At 35.2% G+C, this 20,230-nt stretch overlaps 1 protein-coding gene across 2 annotated transcripts in view; it reads left to right on the forward strand.

Annotated features, from left to right (window-relative positions):
- Positions 1–20,230, forward strand: part of CSMD1 (CUB and Sushi multiple domains 1) — a 1,075,408-nt gene that overhangs the window by 997,450 nt on the left and 57,728 nt on the right. For both annotated transcript variants that reach the window (XM_054629077.2, XM_077174973.1), the window contains exons 50-52: positions 5,141–5,326; positions 15,095–15,289; positions 17,340–17,513. In XM_054629077.2, the coding sequence (XP_054485052.2) occupies positions 5,141–5,326; positions 15,095–15,289; positions 17,340–17,513 (555 nt within the window). The remainder of the gene's footprint in view (positions 1–5,140; positions 5,327–15,094; positions 15,290–17,339; positions 17,514–20,230) is intronic.

Below are 20,230 nucleotides of genomic sequence, written 5' to 3' on the forward strand. Positions count from 1 at the left end.
TGGAGAAAAAAGTTCTTTAAACAATTTAAGAAAAAAGTCCCCACTTTTAAGGACAAAATGAAATAATTCACAGAAAGGAGGAGGGAAAATGTACGGATGTGCAGGACTCGATATAGCATCCCAGGATTGATAGTGGATAACCAAGGGTCAAAGAGCCTCAGAAAGTAATAGATTCTGAACAGAACTACAGAGTACTCAAGAAAATTGTCAAATACTTCAGACATTGTGTCTGAACATTTTTTATCACTATCTGCAAGAAGGAGTTTTGAAATTTTAGCAATCTAGCATGTTCACAAATAGGTTTTTTCTTTAATTTTAAGCTGTATTTATAATTTCATCCATATATATGGCTATGGGTATGTAGATTTCTGTAAACAATGGGAGAAAATACTATTTGCAAGATAGTTTGTTTAATCTTTACTATAAATTTCTTATAAATGTAAGATTCCTCATTTTAATATATAACTTCACAACTCTGGCACAATTATTCCAACTTGTATGTCTGAATGAGGCATATGTTTTTCAAAAAACTCTGGAATGGAGAGCATATTTCAAAATTTATTTAGTACCTGTTATCAAAATGCATTCTCTTTAAAAATTAATTAAAATTACACATTTGGTCCTGCTCATGGATTTCATTATAGGATCTTTCTAAATCAAAAACCCTTTGATTAGTTAAGAAATTTCTGTAAAACTAGTCCTGCAGGGTTACATTTGTAATTAATAACTTGAAGTTGCCAGAATTAATTTTTGAAATCAAGTTTGATCATATTATCAAAAAGGGTAATTATTTTTTTGCAGATCTATTAAACAAAATCTAATTTGAATATGAAACAGTCTAATATGAGTTAATCTGATGGGGTCAGAAGATATTTTCAATTCATCTTCTCAAATGCAGATGTTGTAATAATGTCCTGAATGCTGTATAAAAAACTTGACTCCTATCTAGGAAATTATAACTTACTGTTATTGCTTTTATTTCATTTGTGAAGTGAAAAGAGAAACATGAGTCATGCTACATTCAAAAGAGATACGGAGAGAAAATAGCAATTCTTATATAACAGTAAGTGGCTGCTAAGAGGAAATAGTAAGGCCCCAGAAATGATACTGGCAACAACATTTGTGAGCCACTGATTAGCTCATGTATGGATTGCCATGCTGGAGGAGAGTAGGAAGAGAGGTCTGAGGCTGGAGATGAAGAAAAGACAGGAGAAAATATAAGAGAAGCTTGGCAAGAAGAGCGTTTGGAACGAAAAACTGAAAGCAAGTTGTCAGGGTCAATATGGCTCAGCAGTGCTGGGTTGCCAGAGTCTGGAGGCTGAGACATGTCTGGAGTCAGAGTGCAACAGAGTCTCTGGCAGGCATGAGCAAATGCCCCTCTTTACTGCACCTGTTCTTCCTATACAGGACTCAGCTTTTGACTTTGTTCTGCCTCATTTCTCCCACTCATTCCTGAAAGAGCTAAAAATAATTTTAAAGAGTCTTGAAAAACCCTTGGCTGCTCTTCACTATTTGAGTTACTTCCTAGTAGGTTTATAAAAGAAAACTGCAGGTACCTACTTTAAGAAAGTTCTTATCTGAATTGTAAGTACTTGGAAAGGCTCTCTTTATGACAGAAGCATGATACAAGTTTAGCTGATGCCAACAGTTCCTGCTTAAAATGCTGATTCCAGGTACTGTCTTTATGCTTACCTCTGTTCTTGAAGTCTATAGATGTACACTGTGGAGCTAGAGAACTTTGTACTTTTTGCTGTACTGAACAAAGATTATTCCAAGACCATGACTGTGTTCTGTGTCTGCCCTGGGAGAATGGGCTTGAAAATATCCATTTGCATTTTGCACAAGACCTATGACTCTGAAGCCACCAAACTACTTCCTCATAAAATTAGGTGTTCTGTGTTATTGGGCATGGAATTAAGCTTGGGCCTTTTACCTTTTTGGTAAATATTTCTATGCAAAAACGTCCCTTTTTGCATACAGTGTTAAAAATGTGAGGTAAGTAGCAAATTAAAAATACCTAATTCCAGCAATCTCTTATAAACCAGTGACCATACTTCAGAATATAAAACAATAATTGTATTACTCTAGACTAAAAAAATCCCAGAAATTTAAGGTGAAACCAGGTAGTTTTAAAATAAATGTTTTACTAAGTTAAAATTAGTTCCAAAATGAATGAAATAATTGTTTTTTCTTGACAGAGGAATTACAGCTAACCTTACTTTAACAGGATCCTAAATTAGGTTTTTCTTTTTTTTATTATTTTCTCAGAGGAGACAGTGAAATAGTGGAAGAGATTGCCTGTTGAGAGTGTGAAATTTTCATCACTGGAGATCTTTCAAAAACAAATTAGATCAAAATTGGTCAAGTATAATTTTGACTTGTGATAGGAGAATAGACTAGATAACCCCTCATAACAGATTTTTTTATAACCCCAACCCCATTTTCACTTCCTTTTTTTATTTCTGTATATATCCAGTCAGAGAATTGTCAATGCTCTCTCTAATGTTTCCAACTGGCTATCATACGCATAAGCCACTGAATGTGTTTTTGTTTTGAATCCTGCTTTTAGTGACTTCTCTGTCTCTAACTTCAGTTATTGGTATTTAAATGCCTTTTCCAGCACTATTCTGTTCAATGCCAGAAACAGGTCACTGAATGATGAATGCTTGTGGATTAACTTTAGGGATTTTCCAGCGTATGAAAATAAACTCAATGTCTGCCTGTAATGCACTCTCCAGCTTTATTTCTATATGTAATGAAATTGCATACTTTGAAGATAAATTATATGTAAGTATCTTGCTGGTGTAATGCAGGTGTATAGATACTTTAAAGGATCGCCATACACCTTAAATTTACTGGTTTTAATAAGAAATAAAGGCAAGTATGATATGGAACATGAAAGAGCAACTATAAGTACATCTCAGTTTCTAGATAAAAGGCTTTTCCCCTTGCATTGGAAGAAGTATATTTTTCTGCTGTGCAAGATAATAGATACAATTAAGGCTGACATATTTTTAACACTCTGAATGCACATCTCCCAGCTGGAACCTGTCAGTCTCATCTAATCACTGACCTAAGAAACATGCTGACAATTCCTCAAGTCAGAAGATTTTCTCAGACCATTCTTAATTCTTTAACAATCATGAAGCTGTGAGCTTCAAAATACTTGGTTGTGGCATAGTAGCGTCATTGTTTCCACTCCCCAAAGAAAATATGCCATTTTAGTCAGTTTGGTTCAGCTTTACTTTAAATTTCAAAGTACTCTCTATTTAATGAAACTCTCCTTGCTGATACGCTTTAACACTGCCACTCTAAAAGCCTTTAGCAACCTTGATAAACTTCTAGCAACAGGAACAGTTCATTCCAATCCCAGGCTCTGGGAGACAAGCATACAAAAAATAAACAGATAAGACTCTAACTGGAGCAATGCCAGAATGCCCAAACTGCTTTTATGATAAGTAGCTAAAGCAGCAGTGAGAAAAGCCTGACAATGTAGCAGTACAAGATTTAGAAACAACTAAGGAAAGAAGGGACACTGTAAGGGCTGAGGTACACTCTGAGGGTTAAAGTGCTGAAGTGTGACAGGTAAGCATAGATTTTGATGTGCTTTAGCATACTGGACATTGCATCAGATCTGACATAACTGAGAGGCCCACCTGTGTGTGAGCAGGCATTGTACATCTTTTATTTTTTTAAAATAACTTGCACATAAGAGCTACTCAGTCTTGAACTTTTCAGTGTGTCTCTAGAAAGGGTATTCCTAAAGGTGAAGAACAAATGCTGACAGAATTATTAGCTCTAACATGAACTAAACAGACCTGGATTGGTTTTTTGGGGGTTTGTTTTGTTTTCAAATGGCATAATAAAGGCTTCTTGTTTCACTAAGGTATTTGAAGTTATTTCATATTTGGAGTATTTAGAGGGAAATAAAATTAGTTCCACCTGTATATACAGATAGGCACATACATGGGATGGATGGATAGAATCATGGTTTTGAGTTTTTGGTTTTATACAATTAATTTATGCAGATTTAACACAGACATTACTGTTTTGATATGAGAAAGGAGACCTGAAAACACTGACAAGAAGTCAAATCTTAATCAAAAGCATTCAGACACATTGTCACAAGTCAGAAGAGGACTATAAGGCATGTTAGGATGAGTGGAGGCATAGTTTAAGACATTGGGCACACTGAAATCCTTCACAGTAACCACAACTTGAAATGCATTGGTATTTTTGTGATGTACTAAAGTAGAGTGTGAGTTTAACTTTCCATCAATTCAGCATGCAGACAAACTTTTTGCAAGTATTGCTTGCCTGACACAAGATCAAAGTTGTTTCTACTTGTAGGTAAAGGATTCAGCTGGTCTTTAGGGAATAGAAAGCATTTAACCAGATACACCAATGATGACTGTGTTGAATACACCAGAGAACTTAAAAACTACCACTCCTGCTGTGATCACCTTGTGGAAAATGACTTCTAATATAAAGACATGCTCCCAGAAGCTGCAGAACTTGCTTTTATCCTTCCCCTTCTCCACTTCCTCTTAAATGATTCAGAGCAGCTAAAAGTGAACTTCCAGAACCCCTTCCTTATTGCTTCTCTCTGCCTTTTCTGTCCCAGTACTACTCTCTCCACTGGCTGGAGGCTCAGCCCCTGCCCACTGATGGAGAAAAATGTATTACTAGACAGGGAAGTGTTCCACTTAAGGACATTATTCAGATATTTTAAACTTTATTTACATATTTGACTAATTTATTTCAGAATTGTAAATATTATGTGTATCTAGGCTTATCAGTCTACATCATGAAGGAAATTATTTACTGAATTATTTGGATTTTTTTTCTTCCTTCTGAATTTAACTCCAATTTTTCTCTCTGCAGTGATTATATTGAACTAAATAATTATTTATAAAATGTTTGTCTATATTAGGTGCACTTCTAAGTTTTTATCAATGTTTTAAATACCATTACATTTACCAGAATGTTGCAAATATAATGCAAAATTAATTTCAATTTTTATAAATGAGAAATGTCAAAATTACTAATCTATGTTTCTTATTTCAGTGGTGGGACAATATTTTAAAGATATATATGATAAAATTCCAATTCTTCATATTTTTCTTTTCTTTCTTTTCAGCTGTATCTTGCGGCATTCCTGAGGCCCCTGGGAATGGTTCAGTTATAGGTAATGAATTCACTTTGGGCAGTAGATTGATATATGAATGTAACGAGGGCTTCAAGCTAGAATCTAGTCAGCAAGCAACAGCAGTGTGTCAAGAAGATGGATTATGGAGCAACAAAGGGAGGCCGCCTGTTTGCAAATGTAAGTGGGCATGTATTTCTAAAGAATATTTCCCCAGAATTTTCTCAGGAAATTCTTTACTGCTGATGTTTAGGTTTTACATATACATATGCCCTGAAATGGCCATTCAGGAATGCATCATCATTTAGCATGTAGTAAAGTAGAAGAGGCCTATAAATTTGTATAATTTAAAAGATCTTTGTTTTATCTTATTCAAAACATCTGAAATTAAATTTTTAGATAATGATATTTCATGTATATTTTCTTATTATGAATAATATGCCCTTCACCATGATGAGTTACAATCGGCAATTATAATTTGTTTTTCTAATATAGCTTCTAAATTAATAAAATCAAAATTTATTTCTTAAAATATTAGTGTAGATAGATAATTAAGCTTGATAAGACTTCTTCAGTCTTCATTTCTGCCTCCTGTCAGGAACAAGCCAATGTAGTGCAGACTTGTCCACTATATGGCTTAGCCTCTCATTTGCATTGGGCAGCCACTTCTCTCTGTCCTGCATCAAAGCAATAATTAACTGAGCCTGACTTCAACATGACTTGAAATACTGATTAGGACATAATCTCAAAGTTAATAATTGCTATAGTACTATGTATAAAAATTTTGAGAGTTAATTTAGAATCTTGACCTAATCAACAGTATATGTATGTGTCTTCCAGATTCTGAATTTGATAAGCACTTTAATTTTTCAAACAAGTAAAATTCAACTCATTTTTAAAGAAATAGTAAAATGAGGCAAGAATTGTGAAGTTATACATGATTATGAAAGGGTTTTCATTTATTTGAATCAACTAATAGCAAACAATTGTTAGAAAATATTTTTGAAAGTTAGTTTGAGAGAATTTCTAGGCATCCTTGACAGATGGTCATTTAACCTAATCTTGAACACCCTCCTGAATACTCTTTCTGTAATTTACTTTCCCCCTTGCAGCTTTTTTGGTATTTATATAATCTGAAGCTGGTTTTCTGTAGTATAAAGCCCTTGTTTCATTTTGAATCCACAGCAGACAAATAGAAGTTACTTTATACTTATTCTTCTTAATGTGTTTGAAAACTGTTAGTTTTCAGTGTAGTGGGTTATCCTTGGTGAGCAGTCATACCTCACCCAGCTGTTCACTCCCTTTCTCTTTTCAACCAGATAGGAAAAAATGGGATGAAAACTCTCATGGATCAAGATAAGGACAGAGAGAGGACTCAGCTTGGAAAAAAGTTAATTTAATGTATTGCCAGTTAAAATAAGGTTAAATAAGCTTTGGAAAATAAAGGTTGCAAAATATCAAAACAACACTCTCCTCCCTCTGTTCCCAGGGTCACCTTCATTCTGTTGGCTCTTTTCCTTACTCCAGCCAGTGCTAGGGGATAAGGAATGGGAGTTGTGGTCAGCTTATTAAAAGCTCTCTCTGCTTCTCCTTCCTCCTTGCACTTTTCCTCTGCTCAAGCATGTGTCTTCTTCATGAGCTATTGAACCTTAAGAAAAACGTGTTCTGGTGTGGCTCCTCCATCAGCTGCAGATTCTTCAAGAAATAACATCCATCTGCTCCAGTGTGGGCTGCAGTGTGGAAATCTGCTCTGGCATGGTCCTCTCCATTGGGCAGCTCTGGTGTTTTTGTCTGGAGCATATCCCTCTTATGTGACCTTAGTGTTCCCTCTGCTGTTTCTCACTCTTTTTGTTTCTGCCTTCTCTGCCTGTGCAGAGTTTTGCTCTTTCCTAAACACAGTTTCCCAGAGGTGTTACATCATGGCTGCAGAGCTCAGCCGTGCTCTCCTGTGGGTCCTTTGGAGCTTCTTGCTCACCCCTGCCAACACCTCGACTCCTGAATCCAGTGCACTCAGTCACCTTTTCTGCAGATAACTATCTTATTGTGGTTCATTCTCACTCTTCCTTCCTACTTTTAGGACCAGCAACTCTCATTATTGTCCTCTGGACAATCTCCAATTGATCTTCACCTTTCTTGAAGGGCAGTGCCTAAAACTGTACACAGCAATTTCACAGAGTACATAAAGAGGATTATTCAAAACCAGCTGTGATCTCACAGCCATGATGTGAATTCAAAGCTATATACAGAGGGAAGGCAGTGCTCCAGTGAATTGAAGTGAGCTTCATTCTCAGAAAAAAATTGACAATGTACAAAGCACATAACTTGAATGATTTTTTTTTTTTTGAGGGAAGTGGCCAGATAAACTTTCTGGGGATTAGATATACTAAATTCATAGCACTATATCTGCAGTGAAAAAAACAGAAAAAGAAAAAAAAGCTCACATTATTGAAATGTTCACACTTAACCAGACAATGACTTCCCTTTAAATTAAAGCTTAATTACTGACATTTAGCACAACTTTCAACATTAAAAATTTTGTTTAGTATTTATAATAAACTAACAAAATATATAACACTTTCTTCACTTCCTTCTCTTCTCTTTACCCTTTCTAAAAATGTTTGAAAAAGAGTCCAAGTACTTCTAAATCTAGTTGTGCTAAATTAAAGTGCTAGTGATGTACATGACAATTTCAAATCAATATTTTCAGAATGGATTGCTATTCAGAGGTAGGCATGCTTTACCCAAGATTTCTTATTGCAAAGTGCAGAGAGCTTAGACAATCTGCATAACAACCTGTTTTTTTCCAGTATTTCTGCTGTAAGGATAGATGTATTTAGTCCTCAGAAACAGAAATATCTTAACTTGATAGGAAGCAAACACAGCACAGAAAGATAAATGGTAAATAAATAAGTCCATTTTTATTCCTATGTCTATTAAAATGAAGGTTGAAATCAGGGCAGTTTGTTTTGCAAAGCACTTCTGATAATATCATGCCTGAGGCAGATGTTTGAAAGGCTTTTCTTTTCATTAAAAGCATTTACATCAGATTTGAAGCATGAAAAATATGATTCGTGATGGTCATAGTGCAAGACACAGATGGATCGTGGATATTAGGCTACTGCATTTAATTACAGAAAACACAAAGCAACAGGTATCTACTAAGAAAGCTTAATTGAATGACAAATATCTTGCTTCAGTTATTCTTCATAGAGATCCCTAGAGCATGATCAAGGGAAGAGACTTCTCTATTGCTCTTCCTTAGAATCATAGAATCAGAGAATAGTTTGGTTTGGAACAAACATTAAAGATCATCTAGTTGCAACCCCCTTGCCATGAGCAGGAATACCTTCCACTAAACCAGGTTGCTTATAGCCTCATCTAACCTGGCTTTGAACACTTCCAGGAATGGGATATTCCCGGCCTCTCTAGGAAACCTGTTCCAGTGCTTCACCACCCTCATAGTGAAGAATTTCTAATCTAAACTTACTCTCAAAATTTGAAACCGTTCTCCTTTTCCTGTGATTACATGCTCTTGTGAAAAGTCTCTCTCTAGCTCTCATGTAGCCTCCTTAGGCACTGGAAGGCTGCTCTACGGTCTCCCAGGAACCTACTTTTCTCCAGGCTGAATGACACCAACTCTCTCAGCCTGTCATCATCAAGGTGCTCCAGCCCATTGATCATCTTTTTGGCCTTCTCTGTAGTCACTCCAACAGGTCCACATCCTTCTTTTGTTGGGAGCCCTGAGGCTGGACACAGTGTTCCAGGTGGGGTCTCACGGGAGCAGAATAGAGAGGTAAAATCACTTCTCTCAACCTACTGGTCACACTTATTTCAATGCAGCCCAGAATAAGCTTGGCCTTCTGGACTGCAAGTGCACATTGCTGGCTTGAGTCAATCTCCTCATCAACCAACACCCCAAGTCCTTCTCCTCAGGGCTCCTCTGTTTATTCTGTGTCCAGCATGTACTGTTTTCCCCCTGACACATGGGTAAGAGCTTGCACTTGGCCTTATTGTTCTTCACAAGAGTCACCATTATCCATGGATTTGTTAACTATTCAAATCCATGTCTCTCTGGCCTTTGCTCTTACTGCTTTCCTTTTCATAGAAGTATGTGGATGCATAACCTAGAATATTGAGTTTCTGGTTACTTCTAACATTTTAGTTGGCTGAGATAGTCCCTGTAACTGCATAACTTTATTGCTCTTTTTCACTATTCCTTTAATACATTTATTAAAATATTTGTCAGGTCCTTGATTGGTTTATGCTAATTCATCTAACATCAAATATTTTAAGGAACAGCTAATGGCACTTTTCTGTAATCTTAATATTGCAGATTTTGCTGTGGATGGGTTTTTTTTGAAAATATCGTGTGCTGAGCTGTAATAATGATGGTTCAGATATCTTTTTTTTTTCCTATAAATAAATTGAAAAAAAATTATACATTTGATAATTTATAAGTTTATAAATTAGCCTTTTTAATAATTTTCAATATGTTTGGAAAATATCTAGTTATAAAACTAAGAATCATAAGTAGTTCTGGAATAAAACATTAGTTGTAGTACAAATGCAAAACCAAATTTGCTAAGAAAAGCAAAGATTTACATCAACTCGTAAATATTGTGCTGGTGGTTTTTATTTGCTAAGACATTCAGAACATCATACCCATTTTCTTTAACAAATCCTAAGGTCAGTAAGGATATTTTGAAGTATTTTGTCAGTGTCTGGTATGTAACATGGAGTACTTATTCAATGAACTGTAGTAAAACAGTTCATCAATTTAGCAATTTTTAATTAGTCCAGATACATTAGACTGATAACAGATTGGATTGATATAGCTGACTGGATTGACAGACTCATGCTGAATACCACATGATCTTTTTGTTTACCTGTTTTGAGGTTTTGAAGCCTTTCCTGCTTGAATATATTGACCAACATGAACAGCTTATTCTTTTTCCTTTGTATCAGCATACTGAGACTATCAGCTTGCTTAAGTGATCCTATTTTGTTCTTAGATCTTTGTTCATAGATTCTGCAATGTATAAGTTTCAATCTGTCTTCTAATTTTACTAATACTTGTGAATTGAAAGCACACTAGTTTCTCAGATATAGTACATGACTTCAGCTTAATGTATTTCCTATTTTTAAGCTAATACTGAAGTTATTCAAAAGGTTATATTTGAATAATGTAGGTCACATTACTGCATTGAATTCACCAAATAGTAAGTCCAAAATGCCCTTTCCCCATTTTTGTGGTTGTTAACTACCAGATGAAGCATAGCAATTAAGTATCATGTGCTCCTTGAAAATAATACTAATAGCAATAAGTAACAAGTAATACTAAATAGCAAGCTCCTGTAATTGAGATATTTTTCCATCATGAACATTGTACTTTTTTTTTCTTTGAAAAAGATAATTGCACTCAGAGTCACAATATTCAAGATACTCTTAAAGAGCAACCTTCAGATGTTTTTTAATACTTCCCAAAAAAAGCTTTTCCATGAAGATTAGTTTTCACTTTTGATATTTAGAGCAGTGAAGGAGTAAAATTTTTCAGTGAAGTGAGACTGATGGGCCTGTAGTTTCTGGGGTCCTCCTTCCTGCCTTTCTTGAAAACTGGGACAATGTTGTCCAGCTTCCAGTCAGCTGGGACCTCTCCAGATTCCCAAGAATCAAGAGAGCTTTTGCTCAAAAATCAAGAGAGCTTTTGCAATGACATAGCCAAGCTCTTTGAGGATTCTTGGATGAATCCTATCTGTAGGGATCCAGCTGGAGCATCAGATCATACATCATTTCAGGGTTGACTGGAACTTTATCATTCTCGTAGTCATGGTCCTCCAGTTCAGGGCACTGAGACGCCCTTGGTGCATCATCCATGTTGAAGCAGAGATGCAAAGAAAGCATTAAACACATCTGCCTTGTCCATGTTTGTGAGGTGACTGTCCTCATCTTGCAATGGCCCGATGTTGTTTCTACATTGACTTTTACCATTAATATATTTGAAAGAACTCTTTTTATTGTCCACCATATTTTTGGCCAGCTTCAACTCCAGTTGAGTTTTGACTGGATGAATTTTCTCCCTACAGTGGCAAGCAGCACCTCTGTATTCTTCCATGACACCTTATCTTGCTTCCACAGAGCATACACCTTCCTTTTATGCCTTTTTTCCAAGAGGAGATCCCTGTTCAGCCAAGCCAGCCTTTTGCCTCACCTGCTTGACTTTCAGCATTCCTGTGCCCTTAGGGAGGCAATGCTTAAAAAGTTACCAGATGGATCCCAACACCTGCAAAAATATTTTTCATGGGAATTTTACTTACTAGTTCCCTGAGAAGTTTGAAGTCTGCTCTCCTCATTCCAGAGTTGAGGTTTTGCTGGCGCTTTTTCTCTTGTCAACAGAAATTTTTAACTCAGCAGCTTTACAGTTGGCCAAGGTAGCCACCAACCGCCACTTCACTTACAAGATCCTCCCTGTTGACAAGCAGTAGATCAAGGAGGGCATCTTTCTGAGCCAGCTCCCTTAGGATCTGTTCTATAAAGTGGTCCTGCAGGAGTTTTAGGAATCTTCTGCACTGGGTTGTAGCAGCTGTGTGGTTCTCCCAGATAATTTCTGACAAGTTGAAGTCCCCCATAAGGACAAGAGCAGTTGATTTGGAATTTTCCCTTAGTTGCTCAAAATATCATTTGTTGGCATTATCTTCCTAGCTGTAGGTCTACAGTAGGCTCCCACAATGACATTCACATGATTGGTTTGTCCCTTCATTCTTATCCAGAAACTCTCAACTGAGCCATTGCCAACAGAAAACTCCAAGAACTCCATATATTCTATCGCTTCTCTTACATCAGTGCCACCCTCTCTCCACCTGTTTTCTCTTCTGCCCTGCCTTATCCCTCCTAAAGAGCCTGCAACCATCCAAGAGGGCACTCCAGTCACAGGACTCATCCCACCCAAGCTTTAACTTCTGCCAATGATATCAGACTGGGACTGGGGCAAAGCTTCAAGCTCTTTTTGTTTTACTTAATGCTGTGTGCGTGTGTAGAAACATTTAAGTCTGGTACTTTGTAGCCAGCACCTTGTGAAGCAGATTAAGGGATTAGTGCTTGTTTCCTCAAATTTTGGCACACCATACAATCACTCATCACTGCCAAGCCTGGTATTTTCCCTTTCCTCCTTCCAAACTACTTTAAAGCTCTGTCAGTGAGCCCCACTAGCTCCTGTGTGGGAGCTCCTTTTCCCCTTTGAGAGAAGTGCATTCTATCAGGTGTCAGTAGACCAGGTGTTAAGTAGATCATCCCATGGTCAACAAACCCCAAATTTTTCCACTTACAAAGTCTCAAAGCCATGTGTTGACCTGAAAAATCTGCCTATTTGGGCTTTATAACAACTCTTTTTTATGGTAATTATTTGTTAATATGAATTCCCCGCTTAGAGTCTATTCAGAAGTATCAATATATGGAGATTGTCATGTCATTAAAATAGATAATCATGATTTCAAATTGTAATTATGTAATTATGTTTTCTGACCTATTTATGTAAATAAATATTATTCATAAAAATTATTATAAAAATTCCTGGGGAGGTTAGAGATCATCTTCACATCTGCAAGAAGTTGAGGTAATTCCTTACAGAGTTTCATGTATGTAAATGAGAATTTAAATAGTGCCCAGACCATAATTTCCAGAAAACTGACCATAAGAGGCAAGTTGATGCACTCATTCACAAACCATGTGCACAAAATCAAGCACCTGTTAATAGTCACTTTTTTGTTTCTTGAAGGATAAGGAATTTAATAAATCAAAATCATTCCCTGTAAAATTAAATTTCTTTCAAGCCGCAGGTTTTGTTGATTACATCAACACAGCCTAGAAATATACTCAGTATTGAGGAACATCTTGAATTAGAAATTATACATTTATGCATTAGAATCTGATAGCTGTTAGTGAAATGTGCTTGCAAATTTAAGTGTATCTATAGATAAAGAAAGAATAAATTGCATACTGACCTCAGTATGTAGAGGTAACATCTGTGCAGCTCATTTACATAGTCTGAAATAGCTGAGCCTGTCTTGAGATGTCCTATGGTTAAGACTAAAATTTTTGCTATTGGACTAAATAAGAAACTTCCTTTCATGCTTGAAAAAACCAATAAAACTATTGTTTGTAAGGAGGAGTGATAAAAATATCAAAGTTGATAGGCATTAAGTTCCTATTTAGAATATGTTTTGTTTTCTGAAAGACTTATATGATTTTCACTACAAGATGTTAAGCAGAGTGCTTCGATATGCATATTTTATTTAATAAATATGGAAGAATGTTTCTTGGTTGATAGTTCATAATCTTTCCATAGCTATGAAATGCAGTTTAGTATTAATACCAAAGTACATTAAATTAGGAAGTAGGAAGTCCTCTGTTAACTTGGGATACCATTCTTCAGTAGTCAGAATATTGTTTTAAAGGCCAAAGTGACGACCTATTAAGTTTCAAAGTGATTGTACACTGGCAATCCTTCCCAAGATATACTAAAAAAAACAATCAAAGAAAATATTCTACAATTTCAGCTCAATATAACATTATAATCTGTCATTTGGAAGTTCTTAAAATTATTTCTCCTTTATAAATACTTACACATCTTCATAGATATGCTGTGTTCAGTTCTGATTTTCCTGTATGCCAAAATTTGCCATGGCTAAGATAACTATTGGAGAAGGTAGATGTATAATTTTAGCATTACCATCTACATTTTTACAGGAATTTTGATTCTATCACTTTCCCTTTAGTTCAGTGATTGCATTAACTAGTCTCTTCCATCACATATTCATAGCTGTAATAAAACCTCATTATACCTCTCAATGTGAAGTCTATAGAAAATGTAGAAAATGTATTTATTTATGTATTTATTTTGCCAGCTTGTTAGTCTTTTTCCTGGTGGCATGGTACGAATTAATTGTAGCATAAATGAGAACCATGCTCTTTATTTCTTCATTTGGGATTTTTACACACTTCCTCCTAAGGTTTTTGTCTTCCACTGAGCAACATATGAAGAAACTAAATTTCTGTTACTTCTTCTTGTTGGTTGGTTAATTTTCTTTGGAAAGTATAGCTTTTCTCAACTGTTTCTGGGCTAATAGTTTTTTCTAATGTATTCACTTAGTAAATCTCACTTAGTGACATAAACAGTCAGTAATTAATCCAGATTTTTTCTATAACAGGCAAATTCTGAATGACATGGTAGAAGATAAAAAAATATAACTATTTTAAATAGTCATAAATATTTTCATAATGCTAGTCTAGTCATAGGTACATTAAGATAGAATTCATGTTTATATCATAAATATTTTAAGAATTCTGTGGACTTAAATTGCAGAGCATCAAATTGAAACTGAAAAAAGAACATAAACTATACTTGTCTGTAGTCAGTGACTGCATTCTCTTAGAAAATACAAAAAACAACAGAAGTGAAATAATTCTAAAAATCTTCCAGAATATCATAATTTTTTAAACGTCTTCTAAACTGGAATTAAATAATTTTCCTCTATACCCACAATATATGGTTTTAAAATAATTAGCATTTCAATGTGTGCTAGCAGCTTTTATGGCAATGTGTCTAAAGAACTTCAAGCTTTGCAAACATTACATAACAATATTTGCTTTCCCTTTTACATCCACCACAGTCTGTGATGTATTTTGTCTCTGAAAGCTTTGAATAAAACTCATTAGAGAGTATAACTGTATATCATTATTCCACTACAACCACTAAATGAAAATACACTACAAACTCCAGTTCAATTTATAATACTTTTTGTATAAGAATTATTTTTCTTAGAACTTGTTTTTCCAAGATGACTATGGTATTCTAAGTCTTAGATTGTGAAACATCTGCCTGTAAGGCGAGACATTCACCTATAAAGAAATGTTGGGGCAAAGTGCTAAAATGTACCTTTCCTTTCTTCACAGCTGTAACCTGCCCCAGCATAGAGACTCTTCTGTCAGAACATGTTGTCTGGAGACTGATTTCTGGGTCACTGGATGAGTATGGAGCTCAAGTCATGCTTAGCTGCAGTCCTGGGTATTATTTATTGGGTCAAAGAGTCATACAGTGCAGGGCTAATGGAACCTGGAGCATAGGCAATGAAAGGCCAGCTTGTAAGGGTAAGGAAAATACTTATTTACAGAATATCCTATGCTTTTTAATACATGTATTTTCTTTTATAAATAAACTATATATAAAATAGTTTAATATTTTGCTCTCACATTCCAAGTAAGAAAGTGTGAAATTTTCATTAACTTGAAATTAATTTTTTCCAGCTCCTTAGGTGTTAAGTACAATATGTTTCATACAAGAGTCAATGATGTACCATCAAGAAATCAATTTGTATTTATTCTACTACGTGGTGCATAAGTATGTAGAAAGTACTAGAAAATGGTATTACTTTAAAAGAACCCAGAGTAGAGTTAGAAGATGAATGCTTTGACCTCTTGGGTGAAGCATTAAAACTGTACTGTTGGAGAAATGTTCATATGAGCTTTCATAGTGTCTTCATACAAAAATGCCATAAATTACATCAATCTTGACTTTCGATGTTTAAGGTTTTAGGGAACCATGGCAATCTCAGTGGAATCATACAAACTTCAAGGGTTACAGTGCCAAAGTCTTAATAAATTTCTCCAAAACTTCATTCTTAATTTACAAAAAGTAATTTTTTTAATTCTATTGACTGCAATTGTGTCCCTTTTTTTTTTGTGCACTCAGACTAAAAAATATATTTTTGATATTCTGCCTAATATCCAGCTACTGTTCAGCTGCTAACAAGTCTTTGAAAAGATAGTTCTTTCCCACCCTCTGCAATTACAGAAATTTTATGTGAGTAGAAAATGGGATGATCCATATCAGACACAGTTAACCAATAGAAAAGTATTAGAAACACAGAGAGTTGCTGATTGAAGAGATATTAGTTAATTTATAAGAAAGGTACATTGTTTTACCCTCTACTAGAGGACTGATTAGGATTTAATTATAGCAAACTTCATGCCCCAGGAGATATTCAGTAATATATCCATTGGACATGGATCATTAAGATCCAGAAACACACTGCAGAGTATTTTTCTGAAGTCTACAGTTTACTTTCTCTTCAAAAAGAGTTTGATTTATTTTTTTAACATAAATATAATTAATATTCAATATTAAAATTAGGAATTATAATGTTAGGCTAATCCCCAAACTGCATTAATGTGACATGATCGTAGTCAAAATGAGTCTTAGTCATTTTGCTCACTCTAGGCACATTATATACATAAGAAACGATGATATTTTCTGATTATGACTGAGTTAGTTAACTGCATCATAGCTGGCACTTGATTTTATACAAATTCTAACCAATTCCATGTTGTTTTCTACAGCAAACATTTAAAAATATGTAAGAGTGGGACCTTGGGATTTTAAGTAGGAAGTTTAGTTGTGGTCAAGATGCTATTGAAAGTAAACATAAGATTCATACTGATGTATAAATACAGTTGAAGCTCTTGAGGACAATGGTCTGCATCTTAAATTACAATGTTGTATACTCTTCTAGAAACAAAAGTAATGACAGAATGGTTTTAATTAAATTAGACTTTCATACATTCTTGAAAGACAATTCTTCATGTGATGTGCAATAGCTGTGGGTTGCAGCTGATGCTACAGAAAGTTTCTCTGATAATTGGTCAAATCTAGTCTTTGGCAAAACCAGATGATTTATTGTTTTAGCAAGCAGACAATCATATATGCTATATGCTTATGAATAGTAGTGGGAAATAAGAAAAAAGACAGTTCATGACAATTCAGAGTACTAAATGTTAAAAAGATTTATAAAACTTTATACTGACACAACATTTAAAACAGCCAGGGAAAGTCTATTTGAGGAGTAGCCATGGATATGTACATATGGAATATAACCACAACCTTCTCAGGAATTCATGTAATTCCCTTGTTTCAGAACTAGAAATATTCATTGGCTGCTGTCAAGATATGCAAGTATCCCAAAGAATTTTTAGTTTTATAACATATGTTGCCATATCAAGCATAATTTTAATCCCTTTCTATGGAATACAACTCTTGTATTTTTTCCTATTCCATTTACTTTTTAAGAAAACATGAGGTGATGAAAAATTATGAAAAGCATTTTCATATTTCAGTATGTTCTATTTCTATTTTTTTTTCTAGTTATCTCCTGTGGTGGTCTTCCATCTCCACCAAATGGAAATAAGATTGGAACCTTAACAGTGTATGGAGCTACTGCAATATTCACTTGTAACACAGGATACACATTAGTTGGTTCTCATGTGAGAGAGTGCTTGGCAAATGGTCTCTGGAGTGGTACTGAAACCCAATGCCTAGGTAAAACCCCCAAATCTTTGTTCCTTGTTTTGTTTTGTTTTGTTTTGTCTTAAAAGTATCAAGAACTGGATTTCAGCCTCTTGTCAAGCAACGTTTTTGAATTGATGAAAAATAAAGGTACCTTAAATATGGAAATATTATGTCCTGTATACGATTTTCTGCTATTCTATGAACATATATATTTTCATTAGACATAAAATTATCTTTTATGTTGTTGTAATGCTTTTCAAACCAGTATGATTTTTAAGTGACTCAAATAATTGCCCACATTCACAGCGCTTTTCTTTGTGGAGCAGGGTGTGTGATGAAACTAAGCTTCAAGGTAATCTTCTATTAGGGCTATTCCTGGTGCATTCCAGCTACAATTAAGCATTCAGAATATTGACCATTCAGTCATGGGAAGAAGACAAGAGGCAGTCAAAAGTAAAGCAAAACCAAGGCTCTTTCAAACCCTGAGATTGATATAGTTTGGACATTCATTCTCACCCCAACTCTTGCACTCTTCAGATCCACTCATATTGTTTCACACACCTAATACAGACATAAGGAAAAGGTTCTCTTTTTGAGTAACATTTGAGGCTCAGCAGTGGTTTTATTCTTGGTTGTGAACAGTTTATTTATTTCTGGAATTAGTTATTTGCTTTGTCTGCCCACATTTTGCAGATTTTTTTCTTGCCTTACAGTTGAATGTACTTGGTTACTCTGAGGAAAGGAGAAATTCAGCTTTCCTCTTCAGAGCTCAACCTCACATAAAAAGCATCTTTCTTCTCTGCTGCCTCACTATGTCATTTTAGCAGAACACATAGCATTCCATGCTTATCTTTATATTCAGGTATACATGGGAATGTCCAAGCACCTCTCCTGGGTAGTGAGGAGTTTTACAGTGGATTTGTTGCAACGCTGTGGATCATGTGCAGTCTCCTGGTGGAAGGCCTCAGAAATTAGTCAGTGGGCTATGGCCTCCCTGTGCTGGACCCAGACAGAACTGGTTTTTAGCACAGTTGCTGAGTTGGCTTTTCTTGTGGATACATTCTTCTCCCCAGACTTGTTTACTTAGACCCAAGATAATTGGGCAATAGAAACACCTTTATCTTATCTCAAGCTCCTGTCAGGTGGCTTAACTTTATGTCCAGATTTCCAGGAATTTGCTGAGGCTCATTCGGTGAGGGGGGAGGTTTGGTGATGGCACATGGGCAGTGGCTTCTTTATACAGCTTGCTGTAGTGGGCAAAGTCCTGCAGTGATCTTAGCAACATTTGAGCCATTAAATATTAACATCTCAATTTCTCACAGATACTATGCTGCAGCAGAAAAAAAAAAAAAAAGACAGAATATTTTCAGAAAAAAATAGCACAGAATCATGTAATTCAGATCAGAATTAAAATTTTATAACCTTTCATTAAGTATTCCTGATTGAATGCTTCATTTTGCAACAGGAATGTTTGTAGTTCAATTTTTTTGAATACAGTTTTGTACTATGTTGTCTCTTCAGACATAGAGTAGTCAGGAGTACTGACCATTGTCTCAACGACCTAACCTAACTTCTAAATGTCACTTCCTTATTAGTGGCTTCCCAGCAAGATGCTGTTATTTCTGGCAAATTTTATGAAAATGAAGAACACTCCTCTGGCTTGATATATTTTCACACCTGATTGTTCAATTTGAAATATGCTGTATTAAGACAGATGTCATTTTGATGCAGGAAATAAGCATAGGATAGCATAAGCATAGGATATAGGCATAAGCAGAGTACACCAATTGCTACTTCTGTTGATATTTAGAGCAGTAAAGAAGTAAAATACTTTTTACCTGGGTAAAAATTTGCACTGAGGTGCTGCTTAGGGGAATGCTATGATTCAGCACTACTTTTTCATGTGTAAGTTCATCAGTTCCACAATGGAAGTGTACAGAGGCTTTGTAGCTAAAAACACATCAGCCATCTACTTCTGTGAGGTTATCCCTGAACTGAGGCTGACTAACATTTAAATATGTTGGAACTGCAACTCTGAAGACCCAACAGCCCAAAATTTGTATGTGCAAGAGTGTTTTCCACAGCCCTTTCTTCTGCTCTGAACATGCAAAGTCTATTGCAAAAAAAAGAACTATTATATCTGTAGGCTCTTCCAGTATGTTACACTACTCATTGCCAGGGTATTGCCTGACACCTGCATGTAATGAATTCAAGCATAAAGATATGTATTAGTATTCATTCATTTTGAATAACCTGAAATATCACTTCATAATCTGATCAATAATAACAGTATTTAGTACTTATGTACTATACTTTTCTTTTTTGAAAGGCTATATGCAGGATAATTTGGCTGCCAACATATGGAAACTAAACAATACACAAGTCTCAGTGGATTCTGTTTGAATTATAAATTGGTCTTGCTCATGATAGGCTGGGAAAGAGGTTTTTTTCTTCTATTCTGACTATTGAGAAATAAAATTACATTGAACATTCCAGAAGATTAGCTGTCTATGGTAGTCATGTCTTTAGATGTAAATAGTGTAGAGATGGAGAATTTTCACTACATGACTTAACATGTATATATATGTATATTACATATATAGAACAATACCACATTATTCTGCAAGTCAATTAAGAATGATACTTAGTGAAGCTTTTAACTGTTTGGGAAACAGATAATAAGTTTATTAGATCTCATATTTAGGAAAGATTGTGTCTATATGCAGCTTGAATTAAAATTATATGAA

Source organism: Agelaius phoeniceus, chromosome 3 (assembly GCF_051311805.1).
Source record: "Agelaius phoeniceus isolate bAgePho1 chromosome 3, bAgePho1.hap1, whole genome shotgun sequence".
Lineage (NCBI taxonomy): Eukaryota > Metazoa > Chordata > Aves > Passeriformes > Icteridae > Agelaius > Agelaius phoeniceus.